This window comes from Boleophthalmus pectinirostris, unplaced genomic scaffold (genome assembly GCF_026225935.1).
Source record: "Boleophthalmus pectinirostris isolate CB_2022bp ecotype Guang Dong unplaced genomic scaffold, ASM2622593v1 HiC_scaffold_3, whole genome shotgun sequence".
In the NCBI taxonomy this organism is placed as follows: Eukaryota; Metazoa; Chordata; class Actinopteri; order Gobiiformes; family Gobiidae; genus Boleophthalmus; species Boleophthalmus pectinirostris.
This window is the reverse complement of record NW_026571299.1, coordinates 26,681,958-26,705,672: the sequence shown is the minus strand read 5'-3', so window position 1 is coordinate 26,705,672 and position 23,715 is coordinate 26,681,958. Positions and strand designations below refer to the sequence as shown.

The 23,715-nt window shown below is 40.4% G+C and overlaps 2 protein-coding genes across 3 annotated transcripts in view; both read left to right on the top strand.

Annotated features, from left to right (window-relative positions):
• dyrk3 (dual specificity tyrosine phosphorylation regulated kinase 3) overlaps nucleotides 1-20,745 on the top strand; it is a 30,771-nt gene extending 10,026 nt beyond the window's left edge. The window contains exons 2-6 of one of the 2 annotated variants that reach the window (XM_020936997.2): nucleotides 705-814; nucleotides 15,448-15,638; nucleotides 16,132-16,411; nucleotides 16,509-16,925; nucleotides 16,999-20,745. In XM_020936997.2, the coding sequence (XP_020792656.1) occupies nucleotides 705-814; nucleotides 15,448-15,638; nucleotides 16,132-16,411; nucleotides 16,509-16,925; nucleotides 16,999-17,724 (1,724 nt within the window). In that variant the 3' untranslated portion in view covers nucleotides 17,725-20,745. Of the gene's footprint in view, nucleotides 1-704; nucleotides 815-13,884; nucleotides 14,413-15,447; nucleotides 15,639-16,131; nucleotides 16,412-16,508; nucleotides 16,926-16,998 lie in introns of those variants that run through there. The other variant, XM_055160453.1, reaches the window with a different exon arrangement.
• The window catches only part of ikbke (inhibitor of nuclear factor kappa B kinase subunit epsilon), a 257,205-nt gene that overhangs the window by 156,905 nt on the left and 76,585 nt on the right, over nucleotides 1-23,715 (top strand). The window lies entirely within an intron of this gene.

Sequence of the window (23,715 nt, the reverse complement as noted above, 5' to 3'; positions counted from 1 at the left end):
GTTGTTTCCATGTGGCTCTTATCCAACAGTGTCCCTAATTGGATAAAATTGCGTCATTTGCTTCATTATGGTTTTGTTCAAAATGCCTTTTAGTCTTTTTGTTTGTTTTTCCCTCACAAATGGCTGCTTTTTAATGTGTTTTGGTACTTGACATGACGCCCGTTTTCACTTTAAATCACTTTCTGAATTATTTTTCTTCATCTAAAACTCAACTCAACTGGGCACAAATATCTGTTCTATAAATTATATATAGTTTCAGAATGAAGTTGCGTTAATTTTTTTGATGTTTCCAACAAAAAACATTCGACTGAAACGCTTTTCTTTACAAAATTAGTCTCAGATACGATCAAAAAAGTGTTTACATAAAGGCAGGCGGGTGTACATGATTTAATTATATTACACCTTTATGGACACTTTAACTATAAAAAAGATATAAGCAGTTTAATGTTGTAATCTAGATTCTGTCCTGCAGTGTGACATTAAAAAATTACAGATTTGAAAAGACAAACGTCAAGAACCCATTTATGGATCTGTGTTTCTTTCCCCCTAAACTAGAAGTGCAAAAAATGAGCTATAGACTCCTTTAAAGCTCCTGGTGTTCGTCATATGTTGCTCTTTCAGTCCTCATAGTTATCGTCTTACTCACAGATGTTCGTAGTTCTCAGATCATTAAACCCCCTCTCTGTCTTCTCTTTGTCTCACAGCACGTCACGGTGATGGTCTCTATGACTCGTACATGAGGCCTGAGCACATCCTGAAGGAGGAGCAGGACCCCAGCAGCCCCTCCGCTCTGCCCCCCATGCCCAAACACACTGTGAGTAGCCACTTCCTCTGAGTGGGTCATTTCCTGTTTCAGCTCTCTGTGACCATGTGGTGCGTTCATGGGCAGTTTTAATAACATGGAATCTAGAGTCGTGGAGCTTCTTTTCTCACGTTAAATCCTTGAATCCTCGAATATTCAGTGGCCTTAAGAAATCTGTCCAACTATATGGATACATGTTCTTATTGTTTTAACATAATTTAATGTGTATTTTATGTCACCTCATAGTTTTTTTTCTGTATTCCAAGAGGCTTTAGTATCAAAACAGGAAATATTACCAACTAGGACTAAAAAAAAAAAAACGGATGTGTTCTGAATCAGCCAGGAAAGAAGATCATGAATCACTAATAGTTCTGGGTTAGTCCTGGTTTAGCTTGTGTTGAATACTTCATTTAGTTCTTTATTCAGTCCTTTGTGTAGTCCTGGTTTACTTCCGGTTTATTCTCTGGTTTAGTCCTTTGGTAGCTCTCTAGAAATGATTCATGGACTAAACCTGGACGAAAACCTGGAATAAAAGCTGGACGAAAATTTGGACTGAAGCTGAATGAAAATTTGGACTGAAGCTGGACGAAAGCTGGAAGAAACCTGGACTTAAACCCAGACGAAAGCTGGACTAAACCTGGACTAAAGCTGGACGAAAGCTTGACTAAAGCTGGATGAAAACCTGGACTAAACTTGGACTAAACTTGTACTAAACTTGTACTAAACATGTACTAAACTTGGACTAAACTTGGACTAAAGCTCGACTAAAGCTCGACAAAACGTGGACAAAATCTGGACGAAAGCTGGACTTAAACCTGGACCAAAGCTGGACAAAAACTGGACTTAAACCTTAAACCTGGATGAAACCAAGCTAGTTATCTGAGTCTTGGCTTTGAAAAGTATCCAATAATACATAAAATAAGTCACCTACATTACCAAATATGCTCTTACACATGCTGGTATTGATGCCTGTGTATTCCGAACACAACACAACACTATTGTACCAAAATCTGCAGCATCCAGCTCTTTATATTAGATTAGGACTTATTGCCTGCTATAAATTGGCCTGTACATTGAATAGGGCACATGACGGTACGCATCAGCTCCCCTCCTCCACTTTGGTCCACTCTGGTCCACTCTGGTACTACGTGGGACAGACGGTTAACTGGTATTGATATGCTCGGGGCAGTGCAATAAAACACGCAGTGAACTACATTCTTGTCCACTCGCATTAGCTACTGTTGTTTATGTTGGACGCCATCTTCTTTTCAGATCCTCTCAGGGGAGTACAGAAATCAATCACTGTCTGAGGAGGATTGTTGCATCACTTAAGTTGAGTAGCAGATTGTACTGTTGTCTTAATTTGAAAAACAAATATTGTGCCGAGTAGTAGGGCTTCTAAAATAATGGCTAGTTGCAGTTATTGTAGTAGCAATCGCAGTAGCAGTAGTAGGAGTGTCAGTACTGTTTTATAAAGGTTACTTCCATCTGCGTTTCGGTTTTCACGACCTGTCAACGCCAAATTTATGGCTACTGTCACTGGTGTGAGTTCTCCTACGTGATTAATAGCAAAAGAATGGACATCGCCATTTGAATTAAGCCGAAAATATCTGTATTATTATTATTATTAGTTTTCCATCTGACTGTAAAATGTAAAAGAGCAGTTTGAGTCCTACCTTTGGTTTGTATGGTGTTGGTGTAATTCTCTTTATTTTATTTTGACTTGTTTGACGAGTAAGTGAAGACAAGTTCATTTCTCTTTTAATTAACTTTTTATTTTAAAGGTTCACTGTGTAACTTTATGATTGGGGGGGGGTCCATCTAGGGCTGCTCGATGATGGAAAAAATTGATTATTCAAATGATTATTTTTTTACACGATGCATTTATTCAGCATTTCTCTCTCTCTATCTCAAAAAAAAAAAAAAAAAAACACTTATTGATAATTTACCCAAAACTTTCAAATTAAAAATAAATATAGGCTACAAATATGAACCTGTACCAAAACTGTAGAGCAGTTTTGCGATGTGTAGAACAACTTTGAACATAAATGTATCCAAAATAAACTATATATTTAGCTGTTCTACAATTTCTATATTTTAAAAAAAATTAATAAATATACTTATTTATACAAATAATATCCCAAAATAAACTTTAACTTAACTTTGTTTCAACTTGATTATAGGGCATTGGAGACTGTTTGACACACAAATCGAAATCGCAATCAAAATTCGATTAATTGCACAGCCTTAGGTACATCACTTGTTTGTTTCTATGGATATGTCATTGCTCTGCCTGTAATGTTCCACAGTATGACATTAAACAGCTCTAACTTACATTTATTCAGTTACAGTTGGTTTTATAGCTCAAAATACCTAGAAAAACAGACATTCTGACTGAGCGGGATCGCCTCTCCAAAGATTTGACTTGTAACTTGGTTTGGTCTCCATGAACATAGAAAGGTTTAATCTTTATTTACTGTCAAACATTCCAGACGAAGCAATAACAAGCATTGGACAGACCTTCCGGCAAAAACCTTACACAATGCAATTTTAATTAACTTAATCCACATCTCAAATTTGTTACCAACACAAAACAAATACTGCAGTTTTCACGTATGGCGCGGCCGGAATTTGAACAACGGTGCTATTGCAAAATCCCAAACGCAATGTCCTCTCCATACTTTAAAATATCCTGTCTCCTTTGCCTGTTATATAAGACCGGCTCACCCTGTAGTTTAGGGCTCCACAAACATGTTCTGAAATACATGGGATTCCAGTTGTAAACATATCACTTTTCTCTCCAACGCCAAAGCTCTTGCACATGAATATAACATGAAATCTAAACGGAATTGCAAATCTTATCAACTAGATGTTTTCCAATTTCCAACAATTCATCTGCACCTCAGGCAATAGTGCAACCAAACCCACCTGTAATTACCTGATGTGTTTATTGATTTATGAAGCGCTTAAAATGTTCCAGCATTCTTCAGATATCCGACGACCCGGAGCTGACTTCAGAGTTTGCATAACGCTGTCTGGAATTTGCTGGAAGTGTTGAAATGTCGCAAACAAAATTTCGATTTCAAAGAGCAAATGGTTTTAAATTCGGAAAACTTCTTAATGAAGATGTGTTATGAATTTTGGGGCCAGTTTGGTAATAAATTATAACATTCGTCTATCACAGTTTTACTTTTTGTTTATTGTAAATGTGGTGCGAAATGGATCTAAAACAGTTTAAGAATAGAAACGGGCCCGATCGACTTCCTGGTCAAAATTGCAGAAGTGAGAGACCCCACCTCTTCATTGTTGCCGAAGGATTTTCATATTGGTTTTACTGTTTAAAAGTGGCTGTGTGACATTTTTTTTAACCTTACACCCATTATCCAGAAACAAAACGTGTGTAATTATCGCAACCGAGAATAGAGAAGTGGAAGATGGGATACAGGGTGACTCAAAATACAACTTTGAGTAATCCAATAATGAGCAGTGTTGTCAAAAGTATCGAAAAATCAGGTACCAATAAATACTAAAACTAGTATTGTGACTAAATACTGTTTAGAGCAGGTATTGATTCTAAAAAGCCACATTCATGAGACAAAATGAACCTTTCCTGAATGGCTTTATAATGAAAGAAAGTACTATGTATATACAGTACATAATGTAAAGTTGTGGTTAGGACTGGGATGTAAAGCTGAAGTTGTGTTGTTTTGAACTGAACTTTTACTGTTGTGATGAGTGACAGTTTCTGACAGCAGCTGGATCCCACTGGACGAGATGAGCAGGTCCCAGCTCTGCTCTATGTGCAAACTTTCAAACGTGTCAAAACAACAGGCTCATGCTGTTATGTTTTATTTTAGCTTGAGAAAGTATTTTGTGCATTTTCAGGGACAGAATGTTCATAATTTTCAGGTTTTGTTGTTTAATATTAGTTGCCTCAAGGCGTATTCGGATACCACAATGATAGACAATAGGATGTAATTTTCAACATTAAATAGTAAATATAGTACTTTCTTTTATATTTCCATGTGGTCTTATATCTGTCTAATCCCTCAGTGGTCCAGGTAGGTTCCACAGTGGTCCATGGGTGTATATCTATGTGCTCTTATGTTCTGATACAGCTCAAGCTCATTCTAAAGCTATTCAGGAAAGGTGTGACTTTTTTTTGTAGAATCGATACCAGCTCAAGAGTTTCAATACTTGTTTTCGTATTGATTTAGGTTACATTTATACTGAAATGGATCACTGTATCACCGTATTTGCGTCCAGACACGTTTTTTGTGTCCGCAAGCCTTCCCTATCCACACAGCTTTGTGCGTATTTTACGTTTTGTAGAAATGAAACAGAAAACCAAATGGCTCATTTGCATAAAAACTGAGCGCTCAAAAAACGGCTCACTCTTTGTGCCCTGATGCAGTTCAGCTTTTGTCGGACTAAAGGTCACGACTCAGTGGAATATGAGTGTTCGTTCTGTGACAGAGGGGTGTTCTGCTGTTAGTGAGTCTGTTCTGTGCAAGTAGTTCTACCTATGCCGTTTCCCATTTGTCTCTGGTTTGTTTAAACTGTTTTCTGCAATAGCGTCACATGACCGATGTCACAAACCCAGCAATTCAGGAAGATGCAAGTCACAGTGGCGTGGTCCAATAAGGACAAGACTAGAGCTCAACGTTTTCAGGCGTCTACACAGTGCCGAATCAGATCCGTACTCAGATGAATTCGTGGGAGCTGGTGCTACCGGATCATTCCATCTCTGGAGCTGTTTTCCATCGGATTAGTTTGGACGAACACTGCATCCACAACGAAAACAACACGAATACATACTAGTGTGGATGGGGCCTTATTTTCAGATTTTCAATACTTTTGACACCCCAGTATTTAGTGTATTGTATACTAGAGCTAATCATGTTTTCTATTCATGTCAAATTATATAACTTGATTTTTGGATATCTTTTGAGATTTGTAATGATCTAAAAAAAAAATTGTTTATTTTGACATTTTTAAAAAGCTGAATTTCTATTGCAATGAACTTCCCCACTTTAACTTTTTTTTGTTTTGTTTTATTTTAAAATTTTTCAGATGCCCTAAATATTATGAATTTTTATTATTTCAATATATTTTTTTTACTTTCTATCCAGATATCTGTATGTTTACCAATTAATAGTCCAAATTCTTTATTTATTTATTGGAATGTTTTCTTTATTTTAATTGAGACACAAATAACGGTCCCACATCCTCTGCTGTCTTTTCCCACATATTTGGCACATATGTTTTGCATTACACTGCTCATATACAGTAGAATCTGTGGTACCTTTTTGTCATGGTTTTCCCCGTTGAAAAAGCCCAGTTTGCTCGAATTACTTCAATACCAACAGGAAGAACACACTGGATATTTGTAAAGATTTATTGGGCTTGAAAATGTGACCCACAAATTCAACGATCAACAAACATGGATGCCACCCTCCCCCCTTGCCCGGCGCTTCCTCACATTCAGAATGGCAGTCCTGGTTTAGTCCCAGTTCAGTTCTCTAATTCAGTCCTAGTTTTGTGTGTTTGCGTGTGTATTTTTGTGTGTTTGTGTGTGTTTAGGATCTCTGGAGTGAACGTGACAGTGGCGTGCCCCAGTTTATGGGAGTCTTTTACTTAGCCAAGAGAATAAAAGTGTGTACTGTATTGTCAGCTTAGCACAATCATAAAGCTTTCTAAGCACTATCAAGAATGAACTATGTGTAAAATTGGGCTTGATTAAGCTTGGACCAGGGCTGGACCAGGATTAAAAAAAGCAGGACTGGACCAGAACTGAACTAGGTCTAAAACGAGGACTAAACCAGGACTGAACCAGGACTAAAGACCAGGACTAAAGACCAGGACTAAAGACCAGGACTGAACCAGGACTAAAAACCAGGACTGAACCAGGACTAAAAACCAGGACTAAAAACCAGGACTGAACCAGGACTAGGAAAAGCAGAACTGAACCAAATCTGAACCATGTCTGAACCAGGTCTGAACCAGGACTAAAAAATACAAAAAAATTATAAAAAAATACTGAGCCAGGACTGAACCAGGACTGGAAAAACAGAACTGAACCAGGTCTGAACCAGGACTGAGAAAAAAAAAAAAAAAACAATACTGAGCCAGGACACAACCAAGACTGAACCGGGACTGAACCGGGACTATAAACCAGGACTGAACCACCACTGAACCAGGACTAGAAAAACAGAACTGACTGAACCAGATTTAAACCAGTTCTAAACCAGCACTAAATCTGTACTAAACCAGCACTGTATTTGATTAAATAAAAACTAAATCATGAGCATTGTCTGTAATCTGTCATTTCGGTCAGTTTGATGCACACAGGGTCTGTATCTCTGTCCATTCACTTTGGACCTTTGTTTTCACAGTTTCGCCTATAAATAACTCTTGCAACTTCTTAAAAGCCGGTTTCCTGCACGTGACGGATAAAGGATTTCACAATGCGCTCACTGTATTGTCTTAAGGCGCCCCTGTTTTGACGCTGACCAGTTTAACAGGTTTACAGGTGAATAAGTAGGAAGGAAAGGGGACATTCTCACCTTTGACCCATTATCACAACAGAGACTTTCCAGATTTGCCCACTTCAAAGTCAATGAGTCCATCAACACAAATCAGTTAATGGGTTTTGCAAATTGCGCTCTTTGCATTTGAATGTTTTTGCCGTGAGATGAATTGTCCGTGTTATTTTAATCAAATGTATGCGCAGCAGCAGAAAGGAGAAGTTATGGAGTAAGTCAGCTGGAGTTTTTGGGGTTGACTCAGCAGTTTAAACTCCCTTTGCACTTCAAAATATGCTGTTTGCCAGTACTTAAGTTTACGAAATATCCTGAAGTTGTAGCTTTTGTCCCATTTTAGTGAGTTTATGAGAGTATGGGGCATGTCTTTAGTCGACTACAGCCCAACCCAGAACATGACCTTTTCAAATGATCCTAATTCAATATATCCCAAAGAACTGTTTAATCAAATAATTTTATTTAGATTAAAAGTCCTATATTCCATAAATTTGACATGTGAGCTTTAAGACATGTTATAATTAGGGGTGTGCAAAAAATCGACTGCTGGACTGCTGTATCGATATATTGTATTTTTTGGTGTATTTATTTACAGCACTACAGTTTAATTGTTTGTTTAGTGGAAAGAAACTTGTTTATGTGACACATTTGACATTTCCACTGTTTTGAAGAATAAAAATTGGCGTTTTTTTATATTTACTTTGCGCAAGAAGTGGTTTAGCAAAGAAATTTAGTATTACAGCCACGATTTAGCCACTATGTTTTATTGAACTGTATCGAATCCTGTATCGAACTAAAAGTGCACTGTATTGACATATGTATCGTATCGTGGCCTATGTATCGTATCGGCAACTTAACAATACCCAGCCCTAGTTATAATGTTCTTTCCTCATCAGAAACAAACCTGAATTTGTGTTTTGTTTCATCCACACATGTTTGAGTAAATCTTTATTATTAGTCTGTCTGAATCTCCAGAGTTTAAATGCTCTATTACACCTTGTGATGTCATGAAGTCGTAGTTTTCGAGTTAACAGCTACTTGTTTTGCAACAATAACAAAATATCTGACAGTGTATCGTCAAAAGTCTCTCAGTAATATCGTGGACCATCACAATATAGAGAATCACAAGTTTCTTTGCGCAAATTCATTGCTATGGTGCAGCAATAGTTAAAAAAACAGGCAACTACATCGACCATGATCCTTTGCTCCATTTTGGTGCAAACTACATGAAGAAATAACAGTTCTGAGCACTTTTAAATCTTGGGTCTTTCAATTTTAAGAGGAAAAAGTAGCATATTCACAATTCTGTCAGCCTTAAAATAACAAAATATCGCAATAAATACTGTACCATGAGATGTATATCGTGAAAATATCGTACCGTGAGATTTGGATATTGTTACATCCCTATCCCTAGCTACCTTTTTACCTTTAGTGTTTTTCGTTTGAGAGAAGTACTAAGCTTAAACATACTGTGTTTGTGTGTTAAACGTGTGAACGAAACAAAACACAACTCCAGTTCTGTTTGTGACGAGGAAACATTATAACATAGATCAGGAAATAGCTTAACATGGGTCTATTTTAAGGATTTTTAAGCAGCAACAGCATAAAGAAGTGAGTGAGTATATGGATGTATTTTTTCTATTCCAATGTGACACTCTCTCCCTGGTCAGAGAAGGTCACGTAGGTCTGTGTGTCAGTGGTTTGCAGTGAGAATCTGCCTGCGCTAAGATGCTAAAGGCGTTTGTCTGACACAGAGAGATAAGCCTGCGCTCCATCTGCTGCTGCTGTGGGACAGATTTACAGCCCTCCTCCTCCTCTTCTTCCTCCTCCTCCTCCTCCTGTGCCCCAGTCCTGTCACGTTTGAAACACGGACGGCAATATGAACGTTTGATTGGTCCCTGCGCTCGATCAATATGTAACCTTCACATCAGCAGATACTGTAGTTCAGCCTTGGTTCAGTCCTGGTTTAATCCTATAGTTTAGTCGTGGTTTAGTCCTGGTTTAATCCTATAGTTTAGTCCTGGTTTAGTCCTGGACTTATCCTATAGTTGAGTCCTGGTTGAGTCCTGCTTCAGTCCTATTTGAGTCCTTCTTCAGTCCTGGTTGTGTCCTGCTTCAGTCCTCCTTCAGTCCTGGTTTAGTCCTGGTTTAGTCCTGCTTCAGTCCTGGTTTAGCCCTGGTTCAGTCACTTTTGAAACACAGAGTGTTGTTTGATTAGTCCCAGTGCTAGATCAATATATCCTTCACATCAGCAAACACTTTTGGTTTAGTCCTGGGGTTAGGCCTGGGGCCTGGGGTTAGGCCTGGGGTTAGGCCTGGGGTTAGGCCTGCTTTAGTCTGTGTTCTTCTCTCAAACAGAAAACGCCCTGTTCCACCTTGTGTGTGATGTGGTAATACATGAAGTGCTCCACTGTGTTTTTAAACTCCAGATACCTTCACAAGAATCATTTGTACAAGGTAAAAGGAGCTATTAACTTGAAAACTACCACTTCATGACATCACAAGGTGGAACAGAGCATTTTGAGCTTTGGAGATGTAGACAGACTAATAATAAAGTGTCACTGAAATGTGTGAATGAAACAAAACACAACTCCAGGTCTGTTTTTGAGGAGGTAATAACGATATAACATCTTAAAGCTTATGAGTCAGTGTTTTGTGTAATATTTGACCTTTTCATAGATTTTATTTCAAGATTCAGTTGGCACTAGTACTCCACCTGGAAGATTTGTGGGGAAAAGCAGCTGGTTGTGAATGAGATGAAGCAGTACGTCCGTTTCCTTTTTTCCCTCAGCGGAGTGAAGCCCGTTCGGTGGTGCGTGTCTCTTTAAGAGCGCTGACCTGCCTGTGAGGGATTCCACATTAACACGAGAGCAGCCCCGGCCCCTCCGTCTGACAGTCTGAGAGTATAATCTAACTTTAATGACACGTCTATTCCCCCATGCACCGTAATCTACACGAGAGACACTTCCTCTGCGGAGGGGAGGAAGACGAGAGAGACGGAGAGAGATAGAGAGAGGGAGAGGCAGAGAGAAGGGAGAGAGAGAAGAGGTACAGGAAGGAGAGGCGTACCGAGAGTGAAGAGAAACAGGAAGAGAGGGAGAGAGAGAATAAGAGAATGCGAGAGAGGGGAGAGAGATAGAGGAGAGAGGATCGGAGAGGAGAGGGAGACAGAGGAGAGAGAATAGGAGAGGGAGAGAGGGGATACAGGATAGGAGAGAGATAGGTTATGAGAGAGGGAGGGAGAAGAGAGGAGAGAGAGAGGGAGATAGAGGAGAGAGGACTGGAGAGAGGATAGGAGACAGAGAGATAGAGGAGAGGAGGAAGAGAGAGAGAAGAGGAGAATGAGAGAGGGGAGCGATAGAGGAGAGAAAGTGAGGGAGATAGAAGAGAGAGGATCGGAGATAGGGGAGCGATGGAAGAGAGGATTGGAGAGAGGGAGATAGAGGAGAGAGGATAAGAGAGAGGGAGAGATAGAGGAGTGAGAGGTGGAGAGGGAGGAAGGAGAGGCAGAGTGAAGGGAAGAGAAAAACAGGAGGAAGAAAGACAGAATAAGGGAGAGGAAGAGAAAGAGAGAGAATATGAGGGCGAGGGAGAGAGAATAGGAGGAAGAGAGGTTGACAGAATAAAGGAGAGGAAGAGAAAGAGAGAGAATGCGAGGGAAAAGAGAATAGGAGGAAGAGAGGTAGATAGAGCAGAGAGCGCGGGAGATAAAGGAGTGGGGGAGAGAGGTAAAGAGAATATGCCGTGCGAGCAGTGATACCAAGGGAGAGAGAAACAGGAAGCGAGGGAGGGGGTGAAGGAGAAGTCAGCGAAGGAGGAGGCAGAGAGAGAGACAGAGAGAGACTGAGAGTAAGAACAAATTCCTGGGGTTCCTCCAAAATTACAGTTTACAACAAGAGTTCTTTGACCTGTACGCCCTGGTTTGGAAGAAAAATAATTTTGACTGCGCTTTTCCAATATTAGCCTGCTGGTGTATTTTGTAACGAGACTCCACGTCCTGTTTATAGGAGACATTTTTAAGGACTTTTGAGAACTGTTAATTGTAAACACAATGTTGCTAGATTGTCACAGAAACACAAAGTTACATGAGCTCAAAACTACATTACAATTCTTTTTAATCTAATGAAATGCTGAATGATCTTATTTGAGAAACTCCTGATAATCATTTGGGTTCTAATGTCATTGGCAGTGTGTAAAATCAGATTTGGAAATAATAATAATAATAATAATAATGAGATGGATTGTATTACTATCCTTATTGTGGCATAACTTACTTAATACTGTCTATTAAACATCAGAGGTGCTGTTTGTGATTTTTTTGTGTTTTAAAGCGACAGTCTGAAATTTTGGACATAGAGCCTCATTTCCTAGTGAGCCAGAGTGTTGGAGACGTGTGGAGACACTTTTTGAAATATTGCATCCAGTCCTTGTATTTGCAGAGGTCACTGGTGCTAGGCTAGTGCATGTCAATGGCCATAGTTATCCTGCCGCTAAAAACAGTCTTACCCACTCCACAAAACACCCGAAGCAAATCTATTATTACACCAGACTGTCCACGTGAATGTCTGAGTCGATAGAATAATTTTAGAAGTAAAACCAACCTTGTGTTTGAAGGATTTATGGTTGAGCAGCAGCAGCGAGTTGTACTTCCTGAGTACAGGAACGCGGACTGATATATGAGAAAATAGTCCCACAGCGTGCAACAATTCATGCGATGCAAGGTTAGTTTTATTTCAAATATTATTCTATCAACATAGACATTCACATGGGCAGTCTGATGTAATAATAGATTTGCCTCAGGTGTTTTGTGGAGTGGGTAAGACTGTTTTTAGTGGCAGTATAACTATGGCCATCGACATGCACTAGCCTAGCACCAAAGCACTTCTGCAAATACAAGGACTGGATGGAATATTTTAAAAAGTGTCTTCTCACATCTCCAACACTCTGGCTCACTAGGAAATCAGGTCCCATGTCCAAAATTCCAGACTGTCCCTTTAAAAACATAAAAAACACAACTTATTCAACAATTCTTTACGCATTCTCACTGTGATGAATTTATGTGCTTTCTTGCCATCACCGTAACAACAACTAGCATAACTGCGCACTCATCTGACTATAAAATGCCTTCTAATTAGGTCTAGACAGTACTCAGCAGTTTTGTTTGTTTTTTTTACTCTGAGAGCTGCTTATACCATATATCTGTACTAGAAAAGACATATACAGAAACTCAGATACATACAAAAAAATGTGTACAGGCCCTTTTAAAGTCTTTTTTTCTTAGACTATAACTTTCTGTTGATTTATTTCACCTATTTTATGTTTAGTCACTTTTTACATGAGATTTCCTATTTTATTTTTGTCCAGTTCTACTTTATTGTGTTCTGTCTGTAGTTGTTGCTGTATTTAGCCACAGGTATGATACAGGTTTGGTTAAGTTGAACTAGTTTCACCGCTGATAACCATCTCTGTTGCTATCTCTGTTGCTTTGCCTTAAACCAGTCCTGCTTGTCGAGCTGCTGTAGGCCCCGCAGTCTGCTGGTGAACTTTAAACATGGCTATCTCAGCGATGGTTGTAATCCGAGGCGATGTCGCTGCCACATTCAAATGACTTCTTTGTATCAGAGGACATGATGTGAATGGACACTGGGCTATTGTTTGTTTTCAACCTGCCTCTTAAAGCGCAATTAAGTGAAAAGCTCAACGGTAACTGCCCATCCCAGCCCCCTTCACTGTAAAACAATGTGGCTACAGTACTGGTCTGATGTCATTCTTTCTGTTCTGATCAGCTACTTTACTGATCAATAACCTGTTTTTACCGAGCTCTAAACAGACTGACAGTTCTCTATTTATTTTCAAATATTTTTATTGGAAGTATGACGCAAGAGGAATATATATGCTTGAGTATATTCTATTTAAGTTAAAATGTATTTGTCCGACATGTGGAAATTGTAGTGTTGCTACTCAAAGTTTAAAAAATGGCAAGAAAATGAGCACACGCAGTCAAATATCATAATAAAATAGGATACAATGATTAACAGTAAACAGTAGACATTTTATAAACATTAGACATTGTTTTTTCAAATGGGTAAAAAATTAAATTGAATTAAAGCCGCGCGCGGCGATGGTGGCCCTCGCCCCGGGCGCGCACCACCCCCCCACTCGACCTCCGGGGACTCGCGACCGTCCCGGCACGCCACCCTCTCTTCCCGACATCCGCCCAGGCCGACAGCTCGTCGATTAGACACATTCCATAATGCACCTTTAAATATTTTTAGGAGTCATTGCGCCCCTGCTGACCAACAGTGGAAAATGCACCATGTCCGTTATTTTTTTATTTTTTTTGCTCATAATCATGCATAGAACTTATTCCCTGAATTTGGTACAAATCCAATAATGTTATGTCTATGGTAGGGGGCGCTATGGAGTTCACTTGTCATATGTTTTATAGTGTATTATATTCAGGCTCAGATCACGCATTATTGATTCAAATTTCAGCACGATCCGATTAAACATGGGCATATAATAATTTTTTAACTATTTCTTGGGGGAGTCTTTGCGCCCCTGCTGGCCAATGGTGGAAAATGCATCATATCCATAATGGGCTTTTTTGCTTGTATTCATGTGTATCGAGGTTTGTCTCATATCAGTGACTTCTTAACAACACTCGGCCTCAGTCAACAGGGAAACGTGGCTCTTGCCCCGTCTGGGAGTATGACATCATCACATTCTAGAACCTGAAAACCTCCCAGTTCCATCAGGTTCACGGCGCCGATGACATCATACATGTAAAGTTCCATAAAGCCTTGTTACCATGGCAACTCCGGAACTCAAAGCTAAACTTCAAAGCTTTGTGGGCTTTAACTCAAAGCTTTGTTTGGCCTCGGGGAGATTATAAGAGTAGGCAAATCGCAAATCACAAATCGAAAATCACATATCGCTTAACGGAAAAGGCACATTTAGCTGAGCTTGACACAGAGCAAATCGTACAAAGATTTCAAACAGTAGACTTCACAGAGGAGACTTTACAGAGTAGATTTCACAGAGTAGGTCACACTTTTTATCTGCGTAACAGTAAGTACAGCAACACTTACAAAACAACTCAATTATAAAACACGGGCGAACCGTAAGGAATATTCCAAAAAAGTTGAAAATTTCTGTGAGTTTATGTCTGTAGATGTGACATGTCAAATCTGAGCTCATTTGGACCAAACCCCAATGATCCAATATGGCCGACTTCCTGTTCGTCATAGGGTCATGCTCCAGTTCATCTTTTGGCTTGTCTCATTGTTCTCTATCACTGTCCCGAATTTCGTTTCCCTGCGACAAACTTTGTTTGTCCCTAGTCCCATAGGGGTCGAATTCTAGGTGGCGCTGTTGAGTCGGGTCACTCGGGTCATTGTCGCGATGCCCATTTTATCGAATTTTTCGCCGGGCCGATCGATCTGGACCCCGGTTTGGGGACTTTTCGTCCATGTTCAGGGGGTCAAAAATGCGATCGTTTGGTCGGAAAAGGGAATAAAAAAAAAAAGAAAAGAAAAAAAAAAAGAAACCGACGAAGAACAATACCCCTCGCCCCTAACTTTGTTAGTGGCAAGGGCCAATTATAGACTGTAATTAAAGGCAGTGATAGCAAATATTTTCAACAATGTACTTGAAATATATTTTATTAACAGTTCTATTTATGGGCTTCGTGAAATTAAGAAAGTCATCATGGTAATTGATGATTCAGAATTATTATTATTATTTCAGAATAGTCAAAAGGAAAAGTACCACTTATAACAGGAAGCTGACAGCTATGAATACATTAGAGTCATTTGTCAAGTTTTTCAATACATGGCATTGGTTGACTTGATTCAGATTATAATTTTTCAATTATTGTTTTATCCATGGGTTTCAGAGGGATGGAAAATCAGGAAAGTTGGCATGGTAATTGGCAGTTCAAAACAAAATATGGTCAAAAGTAAAAATGACTTCCAAATGTAACGGGAAACCCATGATAATCGTTACTTTGGTATTGGCTGACAAGTGCATTAAGAGATGTTTGTGTTCGCATTATACATATATATTTGAATAACTCTTTAATTTTAACCTTTATTGTGTTCTCAGGTGGTGAGTAACAAGACTGTGATGAGGGACCAGGTTTCAATTCGTGGTGGAGCTCTGAAGGTGAAGTACCTGTACGAGGACAGCACCAACAATCGCAAAGTCAATGCCATCTCCACGGCAACGGCCCAGAATGGCACCCCCAACAAGACCGCGCCCGCCCCCGCCCTGTCCAAGGAGCACAGCACGGACAGGTGAGACAGATGAGAGAAATGTCACAGGAGGTTACAATTTTTGGGAGACGTTTGCTTCTGTCTTTGAAGGAAGAATCAAACAATTATTTCTCTCTGTGGACGTATATTGCCTCACAGTTGAGCGCTGGCAGGTAGAGGGCTGTAATGGTAAAAGGTTGCCACAGCCCAGATCTGAACTATAGATTTTGGCTAAATGCTAATTTCCATCACACTGTGCCCTAGATTGCCGTGTTATTGAGTGGAGGGCTGGCTACTATTAAACGGTACCAGTGCACTACTGAAAAAAGTTAGTGCTAGTACCAAAAACTATTGCTAACTATAGCCATACTGTCAAACTTTCTTGGCAAAGCAGTATAAGCTCCACCTGAAAAGTGAAGGTTAAGGCACACTTGATTGTTCCTGCAGGAAAATGTATTGCCGATATACTAAATGTTTGACAATGCTTTATTTTTTGGCATTGGTTGCTCATCTGACTTGTTTTGTGTTTTTCCAGTTCTGAGTCTAACAAAGGCTCCAGCGAGTCGTCCAGTGGTAACGGGAGTAAGTGCAGCCCTCTCACACCGGACCAGGCCCTCAGGCTGTACCGCTCTCAGCTCTCCTCCCTCGAGCACTCGGAGATCCTCTCCTACGGAGATGTTTACTTTGTGGGGCCCAACGCCAAGAAGCGCCCCGCAGTGGCTGGAGGCAGCAACAACAGTGGCTACGACGATGAGCAAGGTGGCTACATCCATGTACCCCACGACCATCTGGCCTACCGCTATGAGTTTCTCAAGGTACGATAAACAATACTGTGGAAGTTTACTATATTGTATTTTAACTAAGCTATTTATATATTTATTTATATTTTATGTATTTTTATGTTCCTCTCAGATCATTGGGAAGGGCAGTTTTGGGCAGGTGGCCAAAGTCTACGACCACAAGACGCAGCAGCACCTGGCTCTGAAGATGGTGCGAAACGAGAAGCGTTTCCACCGACAGGCACAGGAAGAGATACGCATCCTGGAGCACCTGCGCCGACAGGACCGCAGTGGCTCCATGAATGTCGTGCACATGCTCGAGAACTTCACCTTCAGAAACCACATCTGCATGACATTTGAACTGCTCAGCATGAACCTTTATGAGCTCATCAAGAGGAACAAGTTCCAGGGCTTCAGTTTGCCCCTGGTCCGAAAGTTCGCCCACTCCATCCTGCAGTGTCTGGAGGCTCTGAGCCGCCACCGCATCATCCACTGTGACCTGAAGCCCGAAAACATCCTTCTGAAACAGCAGGGGCGCAGTGGCATCAAGGTGATGCTTCTGCTCTTACATGAGTCTGAATATGTGTTGTATTCAGTTTTATTGACACTCTCTCTCTCCTCAGGTCATCGACTTTGGCTCCTCCTGCTTCGAGCACCAGCGCGTCTACACCTACATCCAGTCTCGGTTCTACCGCGCTCCAGAGGTGATCCTGGGCTCGCGGTACGGCCTGCCCATCGACATGTGGAGCTTCGGCTGTATCCTGGCAGAGCTGCTGACGGGATACCCCCTGTTCCCCGGGGAGGATGAGAGCGACCAGCTGGCCTGCGTCATGGAGCTGCTGGGAATGCCTCCTCAGAAGGTCTTGGAACAGGCCAAAAGAGCCAAAAACTTCATCAACTCCAAAGGCCACCCGCGCTACTGCGGCGCCAACACGCTGCCCACTGGAGCCACGGTGCTCACGGGCTCCCGCTCTAGGAGGGGTAAAATGAGGGGTCCCCCGGGCTCTAAGGAGTGGAGCACTGCCCTGAAAGGCTGCGAGGACGCCACCTTCACTGACTTCATAAAGAAGTGTTTGGACTGGGACCCATCGTCTCGCCTCACGCCCACCCAGGCGCTCAGACACCCCTGGCTGTACCGCAGGCTGCCCAAGCCAATACCTGCTGACAAAACCCAGGGCCCAACGGTCAAACGGCTGCCCGAGCAGCACAGCACCTCCTTCCCCTCCATCCTGGCCAAAGGGGGGCCCGGCCTGGGGACCACCGCCACCAGCAAACTGCGCAGCACCATGATGGGAGACTCGGGTGACGCTATCCCACTGCGCACAGTCCTGCCCAAACTGGTCACTTAGAGAGAGAGAGAGACCCTCCTCTTTGCCCACTCCTCTGGAGGAGCCGGGACACTAGCTTTTAAACTGGTTTGGTTCTTGTATTTTGTACTGCGTGGTGTCGACACCCCAGGTTTTGTTTTTAATATTAGTGAGCTCTGAAGACAATAAACGCTCATGAGTTTTTTACAGAAGATTTTGAGAAACTGTGGAATTTTCTGTATTGAGCCTTGTTAAGGTTTGATTTAGATAATGCTTTTAAAATGTTTGTGTGAGTGAGCAAATGTTTGTACCCGCGTGTTCTCACGAGTGTCACCTCCATCCTTCAGACTTCACACTTAAAGGGCTACTCACATCATCACCACCGTTACCGAGGAAACCTGGTCGGCATCATTTTACCACCCTCCTTATGCTAATGCCTTCACAGCACTATCACAACTCCTGCAGTCATGTAGTTCAACATCTGTAGCAATAACTCATTTATTTTCCATCTAACCCAATCCGTGGTGCTTGCACAGTAGCTCGGTATGTTACAAGAGGATGTGTGTGTGCTTTAGCTCATTGGTGCTATGTTGACGTCAAGAGTTAGCGGGGGATAGTTAGCGCTACTCCCTGTTACCGGAGTGTCAAGGCCGACGCGGTTCACATAGATGCCAATAATTAGTCCAGAAGAAAAATCTATAGAGAAGAAGAAAAGAGCTTGCACATAAGTCATAAGTGAACCAGGAAAGTTGACCATGGAAGGTTAAGATGAACGTTACATCCGCTGCTTGCATAAAGGAGCGGATTATGAGGAAGAATTATGGTGTAATATGGCCTGAAGTTTTGTAATCTTTTATTATATGAGCCAAGTTTTACTGAATAGGCCAGTGAAAATAGATAGGTTTTAAGGTACGCGAGAAAGATGGCATTTCTCAGGGAGTAATACTTGATACATCCCTCAATCCTCGTTTGTTTGACCCTATTGTTCAACTGGATTCGCATTTTTGGGCAAGATACACAATCGTTTTTAAAATATTTTAACTAGTAGCTGCTATCTATTACAAATTCTGAATTAAAAAGGTGGTTTTGATGACTAGGAAGAAATTAGCATCGTCATGGTCAGGGCCTAGCTAGGTAATGTTACCAACAGGTTCAGTAATTAACGGATTTGTGCTAATTAGTGCTATCTAGGCTAAATGCTAAGTCACTGAAGTCTTGGTCATTCAGACATTCGATATCCCTATGCTAGCTAGGCCTCACTATTCAAATTATTGATTTAATATTATTGAAACGGTAAAAATAACGTCAACATGCTGCGAAATTACAACCACGTGTAATGTTTTTGCGAGGGTAGACAGCATTAGCATACCACTGGGCTAGTTATTCTGGTTGTTTAGCTAGTTAGCACAATAATATACCTCAACTCTCAATATAATAAGCTAACCTTTGCTATTAAACAGGCTTTTCGCAACCAACCAATGTACATGCGAGTGTTGTCAGTGGATACGTAGCAAACATTACCCAGTGGTTCGCTAAATGGCAGTAATTAGTGGATATAATTTAAACTTGAGGTTAAGCTACATGCTAAAATGCTCAAATTTTATCAAGCGTATTTGACAAAAGCTTAGGGTGACCAGATTTTCAAAATAAAAAACTGAGACACGCCTGGTTTATGATAGCTGGTATTAATAATAATAATAATAATAATAATGCATAATTTTTATATAGTGCTTTTTTGGACACTCAGTGACGCTTTACAGAGCATTATTCATTAACTACACACCCGGTGGTGGTAATTTTATAATTTTTTTTAATGAAATGAGTGCGTAATTAAGGAAAATCATTCTGCACTCGGCCCATTTGGACGAACGTGTCAGTATAGTCACATTTTCTTCATGTTTTGGCCTCTCTTTACTATTGACAGGCATCAAATTAGTCAAAAATTGGGACAACTGGGACAAATCAGTGGTTTTGGATAAATCTGCTGAGACAGGGGACTCAAAACTGGGACCGTCCCGGGTAAATAGGAACGTCTGGTCACCCTACAAAAGCTGATTAAAAGATCTTTGTCACACCAACCAGTCATTTTGCCACCTGTGTAATCGAATTTCTTGCCCTCAAAATGCACATTCAGTTTTTTGTTTTGATGACTTATCGAAGGGTCTCTAGCTTCGCTCCACTCGTCCCTGCCCTCGATCATGCATGCCAGTGTCCCTCACCCGAGAGAGCTGGAGAGAGGAAGAGGAAGAGAGAGCGCAGTTTATGAGGGGGCTCGATGTGACCTAGATTCCTCCCCCCTCGTCTCTCTCTCTCTTTCTCTTCCCCCTCTCCACTGTCTCTGCCTCATGTAGGGCAGAATCCTCACTAGAAACTATGGTGCTCATGTATTGATGCACACACAGACACTAGCTAAAAACACGACTTTCTGGTAGGGCCGGGCGGCACGGCGATAAAATTCAAATCGTGATATCTGATCCCTGTGATGACATGCTGTTTTTGTGATTTTTTTTTCATATATTAGATGGGATCAGAATGAAAATGTAGCTTTTGCTGAAACCCATGATTCTATGCTTTTCTGTTTAATGCAATTTTCCCCAACCCACTCCTCCTATTGGTCAGCCTCTGTCTAACTCTTGAGTGACAGGTGGACGTAGCCAATCACAGTGACGTTTGATCTCTGAAATCGTGATAGAGGCTCCAAGAAATTAATTAGCGATTTGAATTTTCTGCTTTGTCGCCCAGCCCTGTGTTCAGGTGCATGTTGAACGGACCACCACTGAAAAAACACAACCCTAAACTCTAAAGTCAGGGATTTGTACTTCACTTCACCACTTTTGTACGACAGTTTCTATTTCAGTTCGAATGTGAGAAGCAGAGGATGTGGAGGAGAGCGTCCGCGTCATGTCGATTCTAAAGCCGTGTGCAGTTGTAAAGGGGTGTTTGGTGTTCAGCATGAATCCAATCTTTTATCAGACCGAGTGACTATGAAGAGAAACTGTACAGTAACCAAATGAAATTGTAATAGTTTCTTTTTCTAAAGAAAATAAAATACTTATTAAGTGACTTGTTCTTGTTGCAGATGTTTTTATTTTTGAATGATCCAATCAAGCACAATTTATAAACCATACAGTTTCCAAAGTGCTTCACGTAGCAGTGTAAAACATTTTACTTAAAAAAAAATCTGCAGAATTATGTTTCAATTATGAGGAAACTAATAGAATCAATAAATAAAATAATAATAAAATCAATGAACCAAAATAATAAAATCAATACATAAAAGCAGTATCATTAAAATAAAGTAGATAAATACAATAAATAAGTAAAGAAAAGACACATAGGGCCACACAACTCACGCGGTGTTAAAAGCCAGAGAATAAAAGTGGGTCTTAAAATGAGATTTAAAACTCTCCACAATGATGAGAAATTAGGACCATTGTCATAGTGAAATACTAGTCTTTTGGTCTATACCAAACCTTAATTGGTGTGCAAAATAAATAGTTATTTCCCCCTTATTTGTTTTCCATTCAAAAATATTTTTAAGTCCTTAAAATGGCACCTACAAACAGGAAATTGAAACCCATTAATATACTGTAGGCATGTAAAGTTTGCATGCCGTAACATGTGACCACGAGGGCTGGGTATCATTAAGAAGTTTCCGATACGATACATACCTGGATACATAGGCCACAATACGTTACATATCCTATTACACTGAGCTTATGATTTGATATGATATATTTCAAATCAATTCGATATGGTTCAATAAAAAATAAAGGCTAAATCTTTGTTAAACCACTTACGCAAAGTGAAAATGAAACACAAACATTTTAATCATCAAAACAGTGAAAATGTCAAATGTGTCGCATTCCTTCCTTTAAACAAACAACAAAACTGTAGCTCTGTAACAAAATCATTTAGTAAAATATACCAAAAAAATACTCTTGGTGATATATCGATGCAGCAGCCCCAATATCGATACTGTATCACCACTTTAAACAATATGATAGATCGTTATTCCCTGGGCACCTTCCTCGGGAGGTGTTCCGGGCATGTCCCACCGGGAGGAGGCCCCGGGGAAGACCCAAGACACGCTGAAGGGACTATGTCTCTCGGCTGACCTGGGAACACCTTGGGATTCCCCTGGAAGAGCTGGAGGAAGTGTCTGTGGAGAGGGAAGTCTGGACTTCCCTGCTTAGACTGCTGCCCTCACGACCCAGCCACGGATAAGCGGAAGAAAATGGATGGATGGATATCGTTATTTCGATATTTTTGCACCCCCCTAGTGACCACTGTACCAAATAGCTTAAAGTTTAATTTTATTAGACTGACATTTAATTTATCAACAAATATAGGAGCCAAAAACATGCATACATAACCAACCAAAGCTCAAAATGCTCTGTTCCACCTTGTGATGTCATGTAGTGGTTGTTTTCAAGTCAACAGCGCTTATCTTTAGTTTTTTACTTTAACTTTTAGTTCAGTATAGATTGTCAGTTCCAGAGCTGAAATCATCTAAAAGTGTGGAGATGTGTGGAGTTTAAAAACACAGTGGAGCACTTCCTGTATTACCACATGACATCACAAGGTGGAACAAGAAGAGAAGTAGTGAAGAGTGTTAAACATGAGTGAATGAAGCAAAACACATATCCAGGTCTGTTTGAGCCGAGGAAACAATATTATATATGGATCAGAAAATAGTGTAATATGGGCCACATCATTTTATTTATTTATTTTTCTCAGGCATCACCATCTTCTGCCCTCAACATGAGTCAGCACTTTACAGATTACATCACTTGTGGAAAAAGATGACGCACACTTCCTAGTTACTTTGATAAAGACATAAAAATACTGTTGTAAAACTCTGCCGGTAACAATGCTCTTTAGATGTGCAGCTGTGATAATGTTATTCCCATGTATTCGCCGGTTAACCTAGCACCCAAGGGCGTATCTCGTCACCTGACCCGCCCTGTGTTATTAAAGCCTGGGTCCAGACGGGACGCGGTGCAGCTCTGTATGAAGTGAATTGGATTTCAGGTGATTGGGTTTCACATTCGCCGATGTCGGAGCCGCTGTGACTCATGGACAGGTCTTATTGTGCGGTGCTTGGCATAGGTCATGAAAAATACACAGCATAAAGAGGCACGTCCCTGTTCTCTGAGAGGATAAATAATTCAAATTTTGAGCTCTGAAGGTCTATTGTGGTATAATACGCTAAATTAATAAAAAGAATGAAGAAAATTGGTGGTCAGAAATATAATATAGGCCAGCGTTTCTCAAACGATGGTATGTGAGGTCCTTCAGGTGGTGCACAAGCTCATCTAAAAATCAAATATTTCTGATATTTATTGATTATATTCCCAATTTGTCCTCTTTAGAACCAGTATACCAACTATGTATTTCTATTTTAGACCTGGTTTAGATCTAGAATAGGGATGTAACGATATTCAAATCTCTCATCTATCATGATATGCATCTCACGGTACGATATTTATTGCGATATTTTGAAGAGGCTAATATAACTGTAGATAGGACACTTTTTTGCTTTTAAAATACCTTGACAAGATTTTGGTGTGAAATATTTCCATCATAATCTAAAACAGGATAATTATGGATTAGTGATGTAACAATAACCGAAATATCGTGATATCGTATCGTCAAAAGTCTCACAATAATATATTGAATCACAAGTTCCTTTGCTTAAATGCATGGTTTTATAGTAGCAACATCTTAAAACATTAGGAACTACATATCCCATGATTCATTTTGGTGCAAACAACATGAAGAGATACGATTTTACTTGAATTCTTGAAATTATGACAGTAAAAAAAAACATTTTGACGATGACTTTTGACGATATGATATCACGATATTTTGGTTATTGTTATATCCCTAATCTAGAATAGTCCTGGTTTAGACCTGGTTTAGATCTAGAATAATCCTGGTGTAGACCTGGTTTAGATGTAGAATACTCCTCTTTTAGACCTGGTTTAGATCTCAAATAATCCTGTTTTAGACCTGGTTTAGGTCTAGAAT